The 18,184-nt window shown below is 46.1% G+C and overlaps 1 protein-coding gene across 6 annotated transcripts in view; it reads right to left on the bottom strand.

The window, feature by feature from the left end:
• Window positions 1-17,168, bottom strand: part of ERBB4 (erb-b2 receptor tyrosine kinase 4) — a 787,830-nt gene extending 770,662 nt beyond the window's left edge. For all 6 annotated transcript variants that reach the window (XM_053364631.1, XM_053364650.1, XM_053364658.1 and 3 more), the window contains exon 1: window positions 16,960-17,168. In XM_053364631.1, coding sequence (XP_053220606.1) covers window positions 16,960-17,047 — 88 coding nt within the window. In that variant the 5' untranslated portion in view covers window positions 17,048-17,168. The remainder of the gene's footprint in view (window positions 1-16,959) is intronic.
• Between the last annotated feature and the right edge of the window lie 1,016 nt (window positions 17,169-18,184).

The following is an 18,184-nucleotide window of genomic DNA, read 5'->3' as shown; positions in this document are numbered from 1 at the left end:
CAGCACATCTTTGGCATTTGCCAAAAGCTGCATAGGAAAGAAACCAGATTCCCTCTTTGGGGAGGGAATTCCACAGCCTTTGGGCTGCCATGTAGAACAGCCTCTCCCAGGCCACCACCACGAAAAAGAAGCTTCCGAGAGGTAGAACTACAAAGTTCTACCACTGTTCTTGATGCCTGGAAGGCTCTGTAGGGAAGCAGGGCAGCCTTTCAGCTATCTGGGGCCCACGTTGTTTCAGGCACATATTGCAGAAGGAAAGATGTGTGGGGGCACATCAGGAATCTACAGACATCTTTGTATAAACTCCCCTCCCCCATTCATTTTGGAATCATTTATTTAGCATTCCAAACCATTTTCTTTCATTACTTGGATAGTTAATTTTTTAATATACAATTCATGTGTTGCAAATGAGGCTATTATTTGATCAGCCACTTAGTACCTTTATTGAGATATTAAGTTTTTAAAAGTATGTAGTACATTATAGCAAATGTCAGAAACTTGGTGAAGGTTGTCATTTACTGGTAATTAACATTTTGAGAGGCAAGTGAGGGAAATCTATACTATCATATTAAATACTATCATACTTTTATATACTAAACACACATCATTCCTCAACAATCCCACTCTGAGAAAGCCACTTGTTCAGACCCACTGCTAAGTAGGTAATTGCAGATGCACTGGATCTGGACCGCTGGGATGGGGGACTGAAGAGTTCTTCAGCCACAGCAGCAGCACCTGACAGAACATGATCCCAAATTCTCTGGGTGCTGGATTCTGGCCTGCATTCTGGAGGGTCACTCTCAGTTCATGAGAGGAGTCAGACAGGAATCTTGCCTGTGCCCCCAGCAAAGTGAAAACGGAAGCACCACTGACAGCAGATGAAGACTTGGGTGAGGGCTTCTTCCATTCTAGAGGGAACCCAGCTCTTAAGAGGAATCCTCCACCTCAGCTGGCCACCTTGAACGAGACTCCATCCCATTGCCCTTGCCATCCTCAGACTCACTATCACTGCCTTCCAATGGACCCATGAAATCCTCTGCATGCACAGTGGAAATTGGAATGTTTCTGACATTACTCTCTAAATCTGGACAACAGATTTCTTTGTCATGTGAAACATATGCAGTGATGTGGCAGAAGACAGATACTACAGCAAAGATGGGGAACCTGAGACCCTCCAGATGCTGCTGGACTACAGTTGCCATGGCTATTGGCCACGTTGGCTGATGCTGATGAGAGGTGAAATCCAGCTCCACCTGGAAGGCCACGGAATACCCATCCCTGCTACGCCAGCAACTGAATGACTTTTCTGACTAACCTGAGCTAGGTCTTCACTTACCATCTCCATCTGAAAGGTTACATCCCAACAATGAGGGGACAGGACCTCGAGCTGAAAATCCCCATGAAATAAAGGTATGTATTTTGCATATCTCCAGTACTATGGTATAAAAAAAGATTTCTTTAAAATGTGGAATAGCAAGCAGCTGAGACAGTCAGACTGAGTGAGGGAGTGGGAAATTAATGGCTTCAGGTTTACAGAAAGATCACAATCACAAAGCCAGTTGGACCCAACACAACCAAATCATTAGCAGCAAACTTTTCCATGCAAAGAGGAAATGATAGCACACATGAGGAGAAACTCCTCATGCGCTAACGTGCCGTTTGACTAGGGTAAAAGATGCACATATCTCATTAACCAGAAAGTGAGCTGAAGGGATTGACATTCTGCTATGTCTTCATAACAGCCCTGACAGATGTAACTACGGATCTGACTTAATCACACACAGAAATGTGGCAAGTTTCGGCATGCGACACACAGGAAAATGAGTGGATTGTGAACAAACAAGCATCAGAAGCAGTCTAAATATAATCTGTCAGGGAATAACAAACAAAAATAAACAGTGTAAATATCACTATTACTAGCATATTGTCATTTTTATCACTTTCACTGCAGTCAGTACAACTAGAAGCACCAGGAGGTGTGTTCAGGTCTTCACCCTCAAGCAATTATACCGTATTGGCCTGAATATAAGCCTCACCTCTCCCCCAAATTCTAACCGTGAAAAGTTAAAGTGTGGCTTATATTCGCAGCCAGGAGCGTGGGGCAAACAGCACCAGGAGTGCGGCAAAGCAGTGCCAGCCCTGTGTGTAGTCCCCCGCCCTCTCCTGCAAGACCAGGAAGGGAGAGAGCGAGGAAGGAGAAAGGCAATGCAACACAGCTCCCCACCCCCACCCCGCCCAGTATGCACACTCTGCCTTCTGGTTTCCCACAGACATCTGGCTGGCCATTGTGAGAACAGGATGCTGGACTAGACCCAGCAGGCTTTTCTTATGTTCTTACATTATAATTTTGCAAGGGCAAGATCAGGGCCCTGCTTGCTAGTCCCTCCCCCACCTGTCTATGTTTTGGAATAATGTCTGAAGAAGGGGGGCTGCTGGACACCTGGAAACACGCTGTATGATTTAGAACAGGAATCCCCAACCTTCAGCCCTCCAGATGTTTTGGACTACAATTCCCATCATCCCTGACCACTGGTCCTGTGAGTTAGGGATCATGGGAGTTGTAGGCCAAAACATCTGGAGGGCCACAGGTTGGGGGTGCCTGATTTAGAACCCTGATTGCAGAGTGCTCTAAATCACAAGGGGGAGTCCTGCACACAGAGAGCAGACTTCCCTCCTCAGGCTTTCCGTCAACAATGGGGCATAGTCAGCAACATTATGATAGCGGGGCAAGGGCCACCTGTAGTAATACACAGTTATTGACTCACACATATGTGCATGAAATGGTTAAACTGACCCCTGAGCTCAAGTTACCAGAGTGGATGTGGTTTTGCAGGGTCTCAGCAGCCTCTGCTTCCCCCACCCCATCCTTCTCTTTTATTTTCTTGCTTCCTGGAACAAGAAGGAGCCATGTGGTCAATTTCTTCTAGCTGCAAGAAAAACCAGGTGAATTGAATATTTCCAAAAGGGAGATTTTACACCCTGCATCTTTGCTAACCCAAAAACTGCACAATCCTTTTCATAAACAAACCAACTATTTTTATTTTGAAGTTGTTTTGAACCTTCTTTTTTTCATCTTCATTTTACTGCTAGCAGATGGAGACTTGCTTGCTGTAATTTCTGGAAACTCTGAGTAAAAGATTCACTTATTTGCAAAGCTAAGTGTCTATGATTTATTCTAGCCTAAATATTTTTATGGGGAATGTTCATTTAAAGGAGGATGATGGCAGATATAAATCTAACCAAGTTTTTATGTACTTGGAGCAATCAGCATTGTACTACCTCTGCTACCAAAGAGTAAGAATCTCTCTTCCAAATCTCTCTCTCCAACACCACCAAGTGCAACCCTGTTTTCCCCCTCACACAATTGAAATGGTAATTGTAATAGAGCTTCATTAGTAGGCAAAATAATTTCACTTAATTCAATGAGGTTGTGATCTCATAGGTGTGAATTCATTAACTGTCTACTTCTTGTTTTAAAAAAATCTTATTTTAATGTGATTATGCCAGAAACTTGGCAGGACGAGATGTGGCCTGGAAACCGACTGACACAAACTTTAGGTATGAAATGGCTACTCCTGCCAGTCTACTGCTCGCCTAGCGCTCCAGAGCTAAGCAGACACAAGAAGAGGAGGGTATTTGCACAGCATTAAATATCCAAAGTGCTTGAAACACATTATCCAGCTGTAATTCCTGTAGCAACCCTATGTATGACAGTCATGATTACTCCCCATATTGCTGTGTGAGGTTAAGAAATAGTGACTTCCCCAAGGCCGCCTAGTGAGTTGAGGCAAAAATTGAACCAGGGACTTCCTCATTCATCAGTCTCTTAGCCACTACACTATACCGACTGTGGTGATCATACAGGGTCCCCGGACGTTTGACGGTCTCTTGATCCCTGGGCCACCACTGTGCTCGCTTCCCCGCTGCCACCAACCCATTACTCTCTGGTAAAACACTGAGTCCAGACAGTTGTTAAAATTAAACCAAATAAACAAGTTTATTTTATAAGCGTTATCAAGTTTATGGTTTCTCAGATAATTTTCTTGTCAGTTTCTTAACCTTAGTTTCTTTACTGGCCTATACCTTCCTAATACCTTCTGACTGATTATCTCAACTATTTGACTGTCTCTTCTTAACAGATTCTCTCACTCTCTCACATCACACTAGCCCAACCACAGACTTATCCTCCCTCTCTCTTCTCTTAACTCCAGACTGACTTCTTAACCACTCTAACTCTAACTCCTCTCCTTGGGTTCCTATTGGTTAGTCATTTTACTTATGAACCCAGTATGATGTCACACACCTAGGAGGGCAAAGGCCACACCGACTCTCTCCTACTGGTGGGGAGATGCTCTGTTCCCAGATTGACACTGCATCCAGGGGCAACCACCCATCAAGCTCTGCCCGACCTTGGAAGAGAATAAGCTTTCACAGAAAAGTTGGATGAAATGGAAGGGTGAAGATTATGAATTCACTGGACTTCCCTACTTAAAACCCTGTACAATATGCCTCCTTATTTGGGGGGGGGGCGGGTTGATCGCTGCAGGGTGCCTACTGAGGATTTTGCCCAGACCCCCCTCCAACCCCTGATGCATTGTGGTTTTGTGTCACTGCCTTACTAATAGTCTTCTCCTTTGCATCTCAGCCAAACCATAACCAACAGAACTTCCTTGGAATGCCAGCATGGTTCAGGGAGAGTTACAGAATTGCCACATTTGAAGACCAATTAAGCAGCAGTGGGTAGGGGCCTGAGAAAAGACCCTATCTGTGTGTCAGCATCCAGGCTGTGGAGAACCTTGCCCCATGAGGCTCACCTGGTCCCCCCTCTTTCTGTTTTCTGCTGGCTTTCTATTCCAGCTAGCTTCTGCCTTGCTAGGTCAGATAATGTTCTGATTTGAATATTGTTCTTGACCGTCATGCAGTAGCAGCGAGTATGATGGGCTAGAGCTGTGGAGTTATACTCCCAACTCCCCACAGCCGTGCTGCAGCTTAACTGGACAGCACTGGGGCAGAAGGGCAGCAATACTGATAAAAACAAATAAAATTCTTTAACCTGCAAGGAAAGTTTCCTCTTTTATTCACAATATTGTCCAATTTGCTTTGTCAGTATTCTGAGAAATCCCTATTTTGGCATTAGAAGCAATCCTAGACAATAATGTGAAATTTACTCCCCTCCTCACCGGCTTGCAAATTTCTCACTTCTCTACCCTCTTGACCCTTAAATGGAATGGGGAAGCAGTGCTATGGCCTACAGTAGCCCCCAATGGTGTGTCAGCCCTTCACCCCTTCCATCCTGGATGATTTGTGTGGAGTGTGGTAAGAGTATAACAGGGTCATGCTGGGGATCTCAAAGACCCTGACAAGGTCCTCTGGCTGCCATGGTTGAGGGTCCTGCCACAAGAGATTCATTATCTGCACAATATATCAAAGCACTCCACAATTATTAATGCGGTCTTCAAATATACAGAGCACAATTTGGATTCAAGGTTGCCAGCACAACTCAAATGCTTACGCCGAATGCAAAATGGTATTCATGAATTATGTTGGCTGAATCCTCCAAAGCCTGTTTAAGTTCACGTGTAAGACAAATACACACTCCACTGAAAAGGGATTGTCCTTCCAAATTTGTTGCCAGTCAAACAGCTAAACAGTGGTGTCTACTTCAAAATTTAATTTGTGTTTATCCAGCTTTAAAAGTATTTACACAGTGGGAGCAATGAAAAAAATCCAAACAAACCATTATGGCCGGCCAAGTCAACAGCTTTCCTTTTATGCAGACTGACAGCAACATAAAGCAGCAACAGGCTTCCACAAATGGCTCTCCTTGCCACTTGCATTTGGGGCACATAGATGGCAGTGGAGGAGAGCTGTCATACACATCAGTCACCAATTCATTTTCTGTGGATCAGGGCCTTCCATGTGTACACGCAGGCACAATATTGACCTCCCTTGACAATAACTAGTTTAATCCCTTCCTCTAAGACGTACACAGAGGAAGTACTATGCACCTAAACATGTTCAAAATACTCCAGTACAGACTGTGCAATAACCCAGTTTCCTAGCTAGAATGCCTTTCCTCCAAACACCATTTACAATGAATAGATGAGAAGAAAAGCATCCATTAATTGCTCTCGGGGCTCCTTCTGCAGTTAAGCAGAGTTTGACTCCTATGAATTACCCCTGTGCTCTGAAAACATAGTATGAAAAGAGGGTTTTTTCTTTAAAGCAATTCATTGTCCAGTGGGTGCATGGCAGCACTGGATTTAGGGTGCCGAGCTGAGGGGGCACAACATTGAGAAGTTCCATAACTGAGAAGGTCCATTTGGGGGCACCAAATTTTGGCCATGCACAGTGTGCTATATTATGAAAAATGACCAAAGTCTGCCCCTGGTGAAAGGTGTTTCCTGCCAATACCGTAACCCCATTTGCAAGTAGGGGAGACAGGGGAAATGGCACAGCCCCCACCCCCAGCAGGAGAATTACAGAGAGCATGAGCTAAGTGCTTTGTTTTTTGCTTGAGAACGAGGATCCTGACAGGGAAGACACCTCCAGACTGTGGCTATTTTAGGGTGGGATTCAGTCACATACCAGCAAATTCCAGTAATGCAATCAGAGTCGATTTGGAGATTTTGTGCAACAAACCTGCACTTCTTGCGATAAAGAAGGTGATGGTGAAATTCATGGGGAAATGTGGGGTGGGTTACATTTGCTTGATGAATGCCGTCCAATCTCCCTGCAAATGAATCAGGATGGAGGCTCAATAAATATCACAGCCGCTTGCTAAATCCATCCTCATCACTACTATCCCTTCCCACTCCAAATCTATTTAGCTTAAAATTACAGCCACTGTGATTCCAGATACAGACTGTAGTTATGTGCAAATAAGCCACATTTAATTCTATGTGATAGAATTCTGAAATCAACCAGACATAAATGGGATTATGTACATTTATGATTGTGATCATAAATGGGATTGTGTACAATCCAGAAGTTCCAGCATATTGGGACTTTAAATTCTCACTGGTTCATACTAATTATTTTTCTGAAGTGTTTACAAATGCATGGTGTTTCCTGTTGTCTCCTATAAACTTACTATGTAATTGTTGGTCTTCTTATTGAGAGGTTTATTTTATTCATCCATAGTTCCTGAATTAAGTCCTTCATATCGGAATTGTCTACCTCTTGAACTCTTTCTCCCAGTTTAGTTATGGCACTCAGTGCAAGTAAAGTAATGCAAGTTAGTAGCTAGTGCCATATTCTGTTTGCATAAAGCAAATATAAGCAGACTGTGTGAATGCTGGTCCCTAGGCAACAACAAACTTTTTACAGGACAATTAACTCTTTCCCAGTACATGGTCAAGTTACCGAATAATCAGTTCTTTGCTGCCTGCCTTATGTGGTGCCTTTTGGAAACATAAGCAAAGTTGATGGGTGTCTACAGAGCTATTCAGGGAATACCCTGGGAAGTGCATTGCTACTATTATTATTTTATTAAATTTATTACTGATCCTACATCAGAAAGGCCCTGGGGGGGGAGGGGCATGTTACAGAAAAATAAAATACAGCATCAAAAACATATTTTTAAAAATTACAATCACAATTAGAGTGGGTCCAAAAGATAGAGTCAATGGCCAGGATAAAGAGGTGTGTTTTCAGCATATGACAAACGCTGTACAGTGACGGGGCCAGGTGCACCTCTGTTGTGAGGGAATTCCACGATTTAGGGACCACCACAGAGCATACTCTGCCCCGGACACCCTAGCCCCAAAACTTCTGGGGGCAGAGGGAAAGAGGAAGGAAAGGAGGAGGGAACGAGGCAGTTTTTCAGACACAGTATTTAGGGCTTTAAACACTAGTGTGAGCACCTTAAATCATGTGTCCTTTCCCCTCCCCCTCTCCCCCACCTCCTGGGCGGCTTGAACAGCACTACAAGGCTTCTATTCTAGGCTGGTAAAAGCCCTGAACAAGAGCATTCCTCGGGGGTGGCAATACGCCACATCATTTTGTTGCAGGTCCCACTTGTCATTTTGAAAACCAGTCTCTCCTTGTTAGCAAACAGAGCGACATATTTTGTTTTGCCTCATCTGATCTGTTCCCTCAGAGGGTTTTGTGCAACCTGAATCAAACTGAAGGTGGGGGGAAAGTCTGACTCACCAGTTGCTATATTTTCTTTGTAGCTGCACACTGAAGGCTTGAAACCCGAGTTTCAAATGATCTCCTCCCCTTGCCAAGCCAAACTATATATAGCCCAGTGACCACAGGGTAGAATGCAAAAGGCAGTTAGCCCTTAAATCCCACTTGTTTCAATGGGTCTGAAGCGCACTTGGATTGCACCCATCATTTGCTCAATGATCTCCTTGTTATCAGATCAAACGTGTGACAACGCAAAAGGCCTGAGCACTGTGCAAGAGCGTTTCTTTCTCTAAAAGGAATCAGTGTCAACTGAGTGAACGATGACCCACAACAGCTTACCTGGTCCACACTCCCTCTTTAGATGAAACAATATTAGTTGGCAAGCTTTACTTTTTTAGATCTTGAAAATATGTACCAGTATTTATGAAACTCAAAGGAAAATGTCTATATGCTGATTCTTGGCAGACCAATATTCTAAATACAGCCATGCCTCTTAAAAAGAGTTCAAAAATAAATGTCAATATTTAATCACAAGTAGCATTCAGGATATGACCATATTTGGAATACAGCTCCAAATGCAAGTATTTACAACATTAACACAAAAGCACTTGGATGTCATGTTTAGCTCCAGCCCAAAGAAAGGACATCAACTTGACAGAGAAAAAATTGCCATGATGAAGCTGTGCCATGATGAAGCTCTTGCCAAGAGGCCCCACTTGACGGAGAAAAGTCCTCTGAAGGAAATGTGGGCTAACCAATATATCAGATAAAGTAGTCTCCTTGTTATGGAAGGGAAAAGCACATACAAAAAATTAACTGCACTGTTTGACAGAGCAGCTGGATACTTCAAACTGTGCAGAGTTAACTTGGCTTTACTTATTCAACAGCTCTGTAGTTCTTGGATTTAAAATGGTGAAAGGGCTCAGCTGAAGCTGCAGAGGGAACAACTTTCACAAAAGCTTTCTCCTGCTGTAATAATGGTCAGGGATTCCTTTTTTTAAAGGGGGTCTGCAAAGGGAGGGGGTAACTATGTTTGCCCATTCAGAGGGAGAGCAGGAAGGACTGTCCTCACTCCAAACTCACTTCATGATGTTATCCTACTTAATGTGCAGTCTGCGTCCCAGGAAAATATAGTTTCAAAGATAAATATAGAACCAAAGGAGCTGCTGACTGATCTGCCAACAGCTTAACGAAAAAATGGGCAGGAACATTTGAGGAGCCCACCACAGCATTTTGGTTGATTCCATCAGCTGCCCATCAACAAAGGAAGTATGGACCAAATTCCACAGCCTTCTTTTGGCAGGAGATGTTGCCCCTGAGTGCAGGAGCAGCACAAGGTGACTGTGAAGTGGGGAGACTCCTGGCATACCCTGGAACCTTCATTTCCCAGGAATTTCAGAACACCCCCACCCGCACAGGAGTAAACAACCTCACTTTTTCTTCTTCTTCTAGAGCCACAAGAGCAGAATATTGCAATTAACTGTTGTTGCTGGTTCTCTCATACAAACTAGCCATTCTTGTAAGGTTTTCTTCAAAATGAAAATTTTCTCTAATCCAGTGGAAAATTCCTGTCCTGGTACTGAGATTACCATTTTACCACTGTAGCTGTGCTTTTAGCAACTACATGATGCGGAAAAGATATTAGTAATGGTTATCACCATTTTCTGAAAATCTTCACATCAAACCACTGTTAAAGCTAAAGGAGAGCAGGCTATGCCACTTTTTCAGGTTAACCAGTAAATCTATTCAGTGTTCCCAATGTTCTTGAAAAGTTAAAATTCAATTAGAATAAATAAAAAACAATATAACTTTCAAGTCTAATTGCTAAGCACTATTGTTCAGAACTGGGGTGGGGAATCCTTGGTCCTCCAGGTCTTATTAGGCTCCAACTCCCATCAACCCCAGCTGTCATGCAACATCTGGAGGCCTGCAGATTCCCCTCTTCCAAATGTTTATCTTGTGAAGCCCAATTCCATATAGGGTAAGACACACCTGAGTTTGAGATCAGGCTGTTAATACACAAGGGGCTTCACAGTCTCTCTCTGATCCCCAGTTCTCATTTTTGCTATTATTTATTTTTAAATCTATATGCCACCTTTCATCACAAGATCTAAGGTGGTTCACAGAATAAAATGCAAGATAAAAACCCAAGTAAATAATTAAAACAAAAACAACAAAACAATAGCCCCCCTTCCCACAGACACATTTAAAAGGCTGTGGGATATTAATCAGCCAAAAGCCTGGTTGAAGAGGAACATTTTCTCCTGGTGCCAAAAATATATATAACGAAGGCACCAGGCAATCCTCCATGGGAAGAGCATTCCACAAAGGGCGAGCAACTGTAGAAAAGGCCCCGTTGTCGTGTTGCCATCCTCCAGACCTCTTGTGGAGGCACACAAAGAAGGGCCTCAGATAATGAACACAGAGTCCAGGTCAGATTATATGGGGAGAGGCAGTCCTTGAGGTATTGCAGTCCTGAGCTGCAATGGGTGAAGAAGAATCTGAACCATGATCCAAATCAAACACTCTGAGCACTGAAGTTTTCCTCCCTTAATGCAGTCTTTCCGTTAGCTGTTCACCGTGGGCAAGTAACAGTTCTCTCCAGGCAAGCAGCTGGAACTGATCTGACTTCTTTGCAGCCCATCAGCACACTTAGGTGGGCTCATAATTCTGGTCCTGCTTATCTCCAAGGCAACACTAGTGGACTTCAGATCAGAGCTTACCGCAGGGGCTGGGGACCTTTTTTTCTGCCAGGGGCCACATGCTGGTGGCAGGCCAGGCCAGAGTTGGTGGTAAGAGGGGTCAAAGCCTGTTATGGGCATGGCTGGAGCCCCAAGCAAGCAGGCACTCATTTTCTCTCACTCTCTCTTTTTTCCTTTGCCTCTTTCTCCCTGCTGGAGAATGGACAAATCACTCTTGCTGGAAGTCTGGACTGATGGCTTGCAAAGGGCTTTTCTCCTCCTCCCATCATTCCACCCATTTCAGGTTTCTCCCCACCCCACCCCCAATCACCCTCCAGACTCCTCTCACCTGCATGAAATTAGGCAACGTGAGTCCCTGAAGGTGAAAGTTCTCCCCTGCTGGACACACCATCCAACATATGCCGCTGGCCAAATTCCACCATGATCATCTCCCGTGCTCATTTGTTTTTTTGTTTTTTCTTTATTATTTGTTGAAAATTTCAATAAATATTTACATGCCGTAAAAAAAAAAAAAAGATCATCTCCCGTGCAAGGTTCTCTGAAATGCATGGGAGAGGCACGGGTGCCCCTTCTTTCCCCCCAAGGTGTACTGTTCTCCAGTTTAGGAGCCACCCGCTCTGAAACACTTCCGCTCAACTCTCACTGAGAACGTGAGGCGGCACCAGCAGTCATACAGAGCAAGGCTGCTTGTGGACTGCAGCTTAATACAGTGCCCTCCTCTCAGAGGATGCATCCGTCATGAGATAATAGGTCGACAATGGATCAGCAAATGTTTACAATTAAAACACTTCTGTTTAACTAAAGTGTCTTTCTTCCCTCTGGAGCCAGGAGAAGCTAGAAGAGATTGTGCCCAGGGGAGGCATCAACATCCTGTTAAGGACCAATTCGGCCTTGGGAGTCAGTGTTCTAAAGAGCAAGTGACCCTGGATCGATGCCATTTTATTTTCTTTCAGGAATAAATCTGGGCAGCAGAATAGCTTTGTGATTGTCCACTCAGCCAGCCATGTCAGATTGATCAGAGATGGGTAAATAGAGAGCAGCTCAGGCTCCATCCACCATCCAGTTAAACTGAAGGGTTTAGATTCAAGACAATCTAGTCAGTCGGACAAACACAGTGAAACCTAAAGGCAGCTAAGTATCAATGGATTCCAGAGTTGGACTACATCAGATTATGAAGGAAAGGGCTCCATTACTGTAAGTTATTTTTTACATATTGTGATTTATTTATGTTTAAAAAAAGGAAAAATTTGTGACATGCAGCTCAATACTACACTGATTTACCTGGAGCTAAATGAACACAGTGGGGTTTATTTCTAAGAAAACATGGATTACACACCTAAAGTCTAGGCGCTCTAGCAAAACTAGACGGTGGGTTAGGGTCATTAACTCTAGTAACGGCAAAAAACAAAGACACCTAGAGAAGAAATAACACGGAGGGAAAGACTAGGCAACGACTGAACGAAAAGGAAAGACAGTTGATAAGGGGAAGGAAGGAAGGTTAGCCAGCAAGAAAAGAACAAGAGGCAAAACACAGAGGGAATAAGAAATGATATTTCAACTATGGCTAACAGAGAAGAAAGGCTTGTGCAAAAATAAGTAGAATTATTAATATCCTGCAATTGCCAATGGAAAAAGCCTAAGAGAAGGAAATACAAGAGGATCAGTTAACTAAAAATAGACAAAAGACCAAAGTAACATTCATGGACAAAAACAACAACAATTCAGTAGAATTGTAAAAAGAGGAAAACAGTACACACCAGAAAGAGTTTTCCTAAAACAATGATTTGAAGAATGAATATTCTGCTTCATTCTCAGTATGCCAGGAAGCTTCGTGCTATAAGAACAGAACGGAAAACCGCAGTATATGTAAATCAAAAGGCTAGCATTTGCCAAACTTTTTCACATCTTTGTCTGTTGAGCTTTATCATGGCTCTCACATTTAGCTTGCAACTGTTTACCTAAGCCAGGTTTAAACTCTTTTAGGCCTACTGGGAAAATGCAATAGATTGCAACTAATATAAATATCCCTATTTGGGCAGAATGGACCGAATATAATCAAGGCTATCTGTCATTTCAAGCTCACAGGAACCACATATGTATATAAAAACGGGAATTCTTTTAAAAAGAGGATCAAAGCCAACACAGCCCCCTTATTGCCTTAAAATTAAATAGAGCTTTTACTCTTGACTATATTTTGTTTCTCAGTTCCAATATGATTATCTGGCTTCTGGCTCACATGTAATCAGAACCTCACATTTATCTGGATTTAGTCAACCATGTTTGGAGACACCTTAAAATCGTGAAGGAAAAATAGCTGGCCTGTATGCCTTAGGCAGAGATCCAAATTAAACAATGCAACATAATGTGTGTGGACCAGAATGCCTGATCAAATCTGTCCAGCACACAAAACAATCACTTTACTATGTGTGGGAGGTTATGGTGATGGTGTTAATTTTTAAAGAAAGGTGCTGCAGAGAAGCATGAGCAGTGAGATCTGCGCTCGTAAACAACATGCAGCATAATCCCACACATGTCCAGTGTAGCTGGACCAAAAGGATTTATGCCAACATACAGCCAGATCCTAATCATGTTAAAAGATTTCAATGCGCTATAGTTTTCCTTAGGACAATTTACAACCTTAAAAGTTCCATTCAGTCCCAGTTCCATTCAGTCCATAAATATAATTCAAGAAACTAGGTAAGACAATACCTTTTTACTGGACCCATCTCCCTTGATGGACAAGATTCTAACACCAATGAGAACCGTAAAAGGGGTTTCCTTTCCTCGCTGATTTTTGTCTATCTTATTCTCCAAGAACAGCAGGCTTAAATGTTTTGCTAATGAGTCTAAAAATAATGAAACTTTCCAGTATGAAATGAGGCAGCATTCTTGGAACCTCCTCTTTTAAATAAATCTCATAGAGACTGGGGTTGTCCATATATTATTCAAGCAATAAAATTAACCAAACACACAGGGAGAATTTATTGCGATTTCTTTGGAGAAAAGAACTCAAAACAAAATCTGCTTCCTTATTTTTTATTTATTTTTTTGGTAGCGTACCAAAACAAAAAAATACAACCAGCAGCCTGAATTTCCATGCTGTTCGCATAGAGCAGTAAATAAGGTGCATCCCTCCCACTTCTTAAGGAATTAGCATTTCAAAAATACACCACTTTCCCCCCTGAACTCCAAGCCGTGTCTAATAATGCAAGAAGCAGATTGTCTCCCCTCGTTTCCTTAATTTGTTTCATCTAAAAGCAATTCACTCAACATCTTGTCGCCCTCTGGCAGCTCAGTTTACTTATCCACACTTAATTTCTCATTTGGACCAAAACAAACTCCTCCAAACTGCTACTGGCTGAAGGGAAGGGAAGACAAGGAAAAAGAGTTCCCTGTGTAGATTTACCAGGGGATGGTTAGCTGTACCTCTCCATCTCTCCACACACAAACATAGAGAGCTTGAGGCAGGCGGTTGCTGCAAGGGGCTGGGCCCTGGACATGAAGGAATATTCCACTGGGAAAATATCTTGTAAAAGCTCCACTGAAATGAATGGGAGATGTGTGAGACCCCTACTGTTGTCAGTGGGGCTTGCTCAGGATGACTTTCCTAGAGATTTGCCTTAGGAGATCCCACAAGCACATGCATTGTCTTTGGCCCTGTCAATGTTTTGTGAGAGCAGGCAAGCTTCTGAGTAACACGGAACTATTCCTAAAGCATCTATTGTTTTCAGATGGCGGTTTCATCCTGCCATATTTATGTCTGCTTTGCTCTGAGTAGAGCTGAGTAGTTTGCACTACTTCCATTCAGCACAAAGGAAATTTGATGGCGCCTGAAACTTGTATAAAGTCCATGGTCCAGTAAAACAAAACATGTTCTTATCAGTTCTCTCTTTCTCTCCTACTGTCTCTCTTTCACATGCACACCCAGACGTCTTTCCCTAGCCAAGCAGTGGTGTTGCCATTTGCAAATGCCCACATCTTTGCTCCAGTCTCTTGCCCAAATGTTCCATCATTGAAAACCTGAGCAGCAGAAGGCTTGAAAAAGGAAAAAAAGCAGCACTTGCTACCAATTACTCTAAAGCAACATAAAAACACAGGGATGCTCTCTTTAAGAGCATTGCAGAATAAAGTAGGTGTTTGGAGGGGGGGAGGGAGGGAGAGAGAAAGTTGCTGAGAAGAGAGGGAATCCCCCCGAAACCCCGAAACCCTGGAAGCTCAAACTAATAGCAAAAAATTGCTTTGGACCAAAACCATCAAGAGCCACAAAGCCCCTTCAAGAAAAATCCTCGACCCTATGAAACGCCCAGTCGAAAGAAATCCTTCTGCTTTTGGGCGGGGGGAATCAACAGTGCCTTCTGAACCCCCACCCCCAAGAACGAGGGAGATCAAAAGCAAGGGCGGAGCGAAGGAGACTAGATTCCTGAATTCATCTGGACATTTATGGTACGCTTATCTGGAGCCGCGGCTCCTCCAAAGGCGTCAAGAGTCAACAGCAAAACGTGCGTGGCAGCGACAGCGTCAACACGCGAGAAAAGTCCACAAAATTCGGCCCAGCAAACAGCCCTGCGAGCGCAAAAGAAGCCAAGGAGGGCTAGCGGGCAATCACAGAACTGTAGAGTTGGAAGGGGCACCGAGGGTCATCTAGTCCAACTCTCTGCAACGCAGGAATCTCAACTAAAGCCTCCATGGCAGATGCGCGCCCCCACCTCCGCTTCAAAACCTCCAATGAAGGTCCACCACCTTCCGAAGCTTTGTCTGTTTATGTCACCCTGGTGCCCAAAGGTCTAGATTCTTGGGAGCAGTAACTTATCCTAATTCGCCTCCTTTCTTGGAAGTAAACGCCAGTGAAATTCTCTGGACTCTTTACTACCAAGAAAACAAGATCCGTTGGGAGAAGCAGCTCCTGGCCACAGCATCCCGGCAGGAGAGATCCAAGTGTGTCCAACTTTGCGCTCAGATCCTGCCCGGCCCTCCCCGGAAAGCAAACCTGGCTGACCCTGATCCCTCCCCACCCACCTGCGAGGGGTCGTGCCTCTGGGTCAGTAAGAGAAGGACCCACAAGCGAAGCCCGCCACCCAGAAAGGAGAAGCTCCTGCGCAGGAGATGGGAGGGAGAGAGGATCTCCTGTTCCAAGAGGCGCCCGGGGCGCCGAGCGGGGATAACCGAGCCGGAAAAGCCCCGTTCTGTATTCAGTACCCGTTCCTCCAGGTGGCAGCTGCAAACAAGGGGGCTTCTTCTCCCTCTCCGGGAGGACCCTTACACCAAACAAAGCAGGGCACCTCGGGCAGGATCCACCCAAAGTTAAACCCTCACTCTCAGCTCCAGGGGAACCGAGGGGAGGGGGCTCCTGCCAGCCTTCCTGTGGAAATCAACGGAGGCGTGGAATGTGCTGGGACCGGGTTGGATCATGCCCCTTCGTTCGGGTGCCAAGAAGCCTCCCCGCCTCCCGGCTCTCCTCTCCAAGCCAACCGAGAGTAAGCAGAAGCGACCCCGTTCACCTCCGCAGCCCTGTCCGAGGGCAACCAGAACCGGTGGGCTGCTGTCCCGCTGGAAGGAAAGCCGGCCCCAGCCCTCCCCGCCACACACCCCCCGGGGCCACAAGCGAGAGGCACCTGCCAGCCTCGACAGCGCCGGACGCGCATTTGCCAGAAGCGCCCTCCGCCGAGGGCTACAGAAGGACTGGAGCCACCTTCTCCCTGGCGCCCGGCTCCAAGAGCTCGCCTGCTCCGGAGCCTCTGCCTGGAGTCCGAACCCGAGCCAAAGAGGCCCGTCTCGAACCAAATCGTTTCAGTGCGTTTTAAAAGAAAACCGGATCCTGCACCACAAGCGCGCGCGCGCAAATAAAGCGCCCCAGAGGGAAGCAGGTGGCAGCGGCCCCTGGAAAGAAGCAAACCACCCCCTCAACTTGCTTTAGCTGCCTGTACCAAATCTCCCAGTTTGAAATATTATCCGGGGGTGTCCTTCTGGGAGCATGAAAAGCCGCTAAGATTTATTTATAGAGAGGGAGGGAAAGTCTGCCGATCTTCAGAGGACATGTAAAACGGGGAAAAGAAGGAACCTCGGCTGGATCGGCGCGGGGAAATGATCCAAAGCAACCCTAGAAAGAAGCAGAGCGAGAGCGCACCTGACTGAGCAGCGCCGAGGCGGAAGGTGCCGGCGATCGCGAGGAAGCTGACCCAGCAGAGCACTCTTCGTGCCGGCTTCTCCGTCATCGTCGGGCTTGGATCTTCTGCTCTTTTTGGGCAGGGACAAGGAAGAAGGAGACTCGGAAGGACGCTCTCCTGGGCTCCCCAATTACATGGTCCAGGCGGCGGCCTCGTCTCCCTCCGCTCAGCGCCCGCGATGGCAAGCGCGCAGCGTCCTCTCGGCTCGCCCTCGCGGAAGGCGCGCTCGGCCCCCGCCAAGCCGAGGACGAGGGGAGCCCCTCTCAGGTGGCGAGGTCTTCTCTCCCGGGAGCCCCTTTCAAGCGCTGGGCATGGAGGACCTTCCCAGAAGCCGTGACCCGCAACTCCCAAAAGTTGTTGCCACAGTTTTCAAAAGGGCAAAACAAGCCGAAGCCAGAAGACCCCAAACGCCCCAGCGGGGCAAAGCTCCTCTTCCGCCGCTTCCTTGGAGTCCGCTTCTCCGCCGGCTCCTAGTCCACCCTGTGGCCGCCTTTCTTCGGCTCCCTTCCTCGATTCCCCGGTGTGGAGCGGAGCGCGGAGAAAGAGAGAGCGCGAGCGATCCTGGGCGGGGGGGGGGTGCTGCTGCTGCTGCTGCTTTGCTTTAGTTTATTTCCCTGCCTCCCGCTTTCTCCCTCCAGTCCAGGAGCTGCTGTAGTAGTAAAACCTCGGCGCGTCGATTCCCATTGATTCCCAGGACTCCGGCTGCTGCCCAGATTAACAATCCAGCCGGCCGACCAAGCCACCCCCACCAGCCCCCAAAAATCCCCAACCCAGAAGGAGGAGGAGATGATAGGTTGGAAGAACTCAGCGCTGGCCCCGCCTCCTCGCTGCCTCTGAGCGGAGCGAGCCCCGCCTCCCTCCCCCCCCCCCGCATTCTGGGACCAGCCGCCCTCCTCCCCCCCCCGCCACCAAAATACCCGGGAAACACCTGTCCGGGGCGCGGGGCGCGCGCGTCGAGCGGGGCGCGCGGCTGCTGCGCGCAGGTTACCATGGAGCAAGGCGGAGGCAGCCGCTGCCAGCGAGCGCCACAATGTGCCTTTTCAGGCCCGGGCAGGAGAGAAAAGCGGTTTTGTGTTGGGCTTTGCTCTTTAATGTGCCATTTCAGGCATTTCCTTGCGGATTTATTCCGCCGGGCTCCCTCGGCTTTGTTTTGCCGGCTCCCTCTCGTGACGCCGGATCCTTCCA

The sequence above is a fragment of the Podarcis raffonei genome, chromosome 1 (assembly GCF_027172205.1).
Source record: "Podarcis raffonei isolate rPodRaf1 chromosome 1, rPodRaf1.pri, whole genome shotgun sequence".
Classification (NCBI taxonomy): Eukaryota; Metazoa; Chordata; class Lepidosauria; order Squamata; family Lacertidae; genus Podarcis; species Podarcis raffonei.
This window is presented reverse-complemented; position numbering and strand designations above follow the sequence as displayed.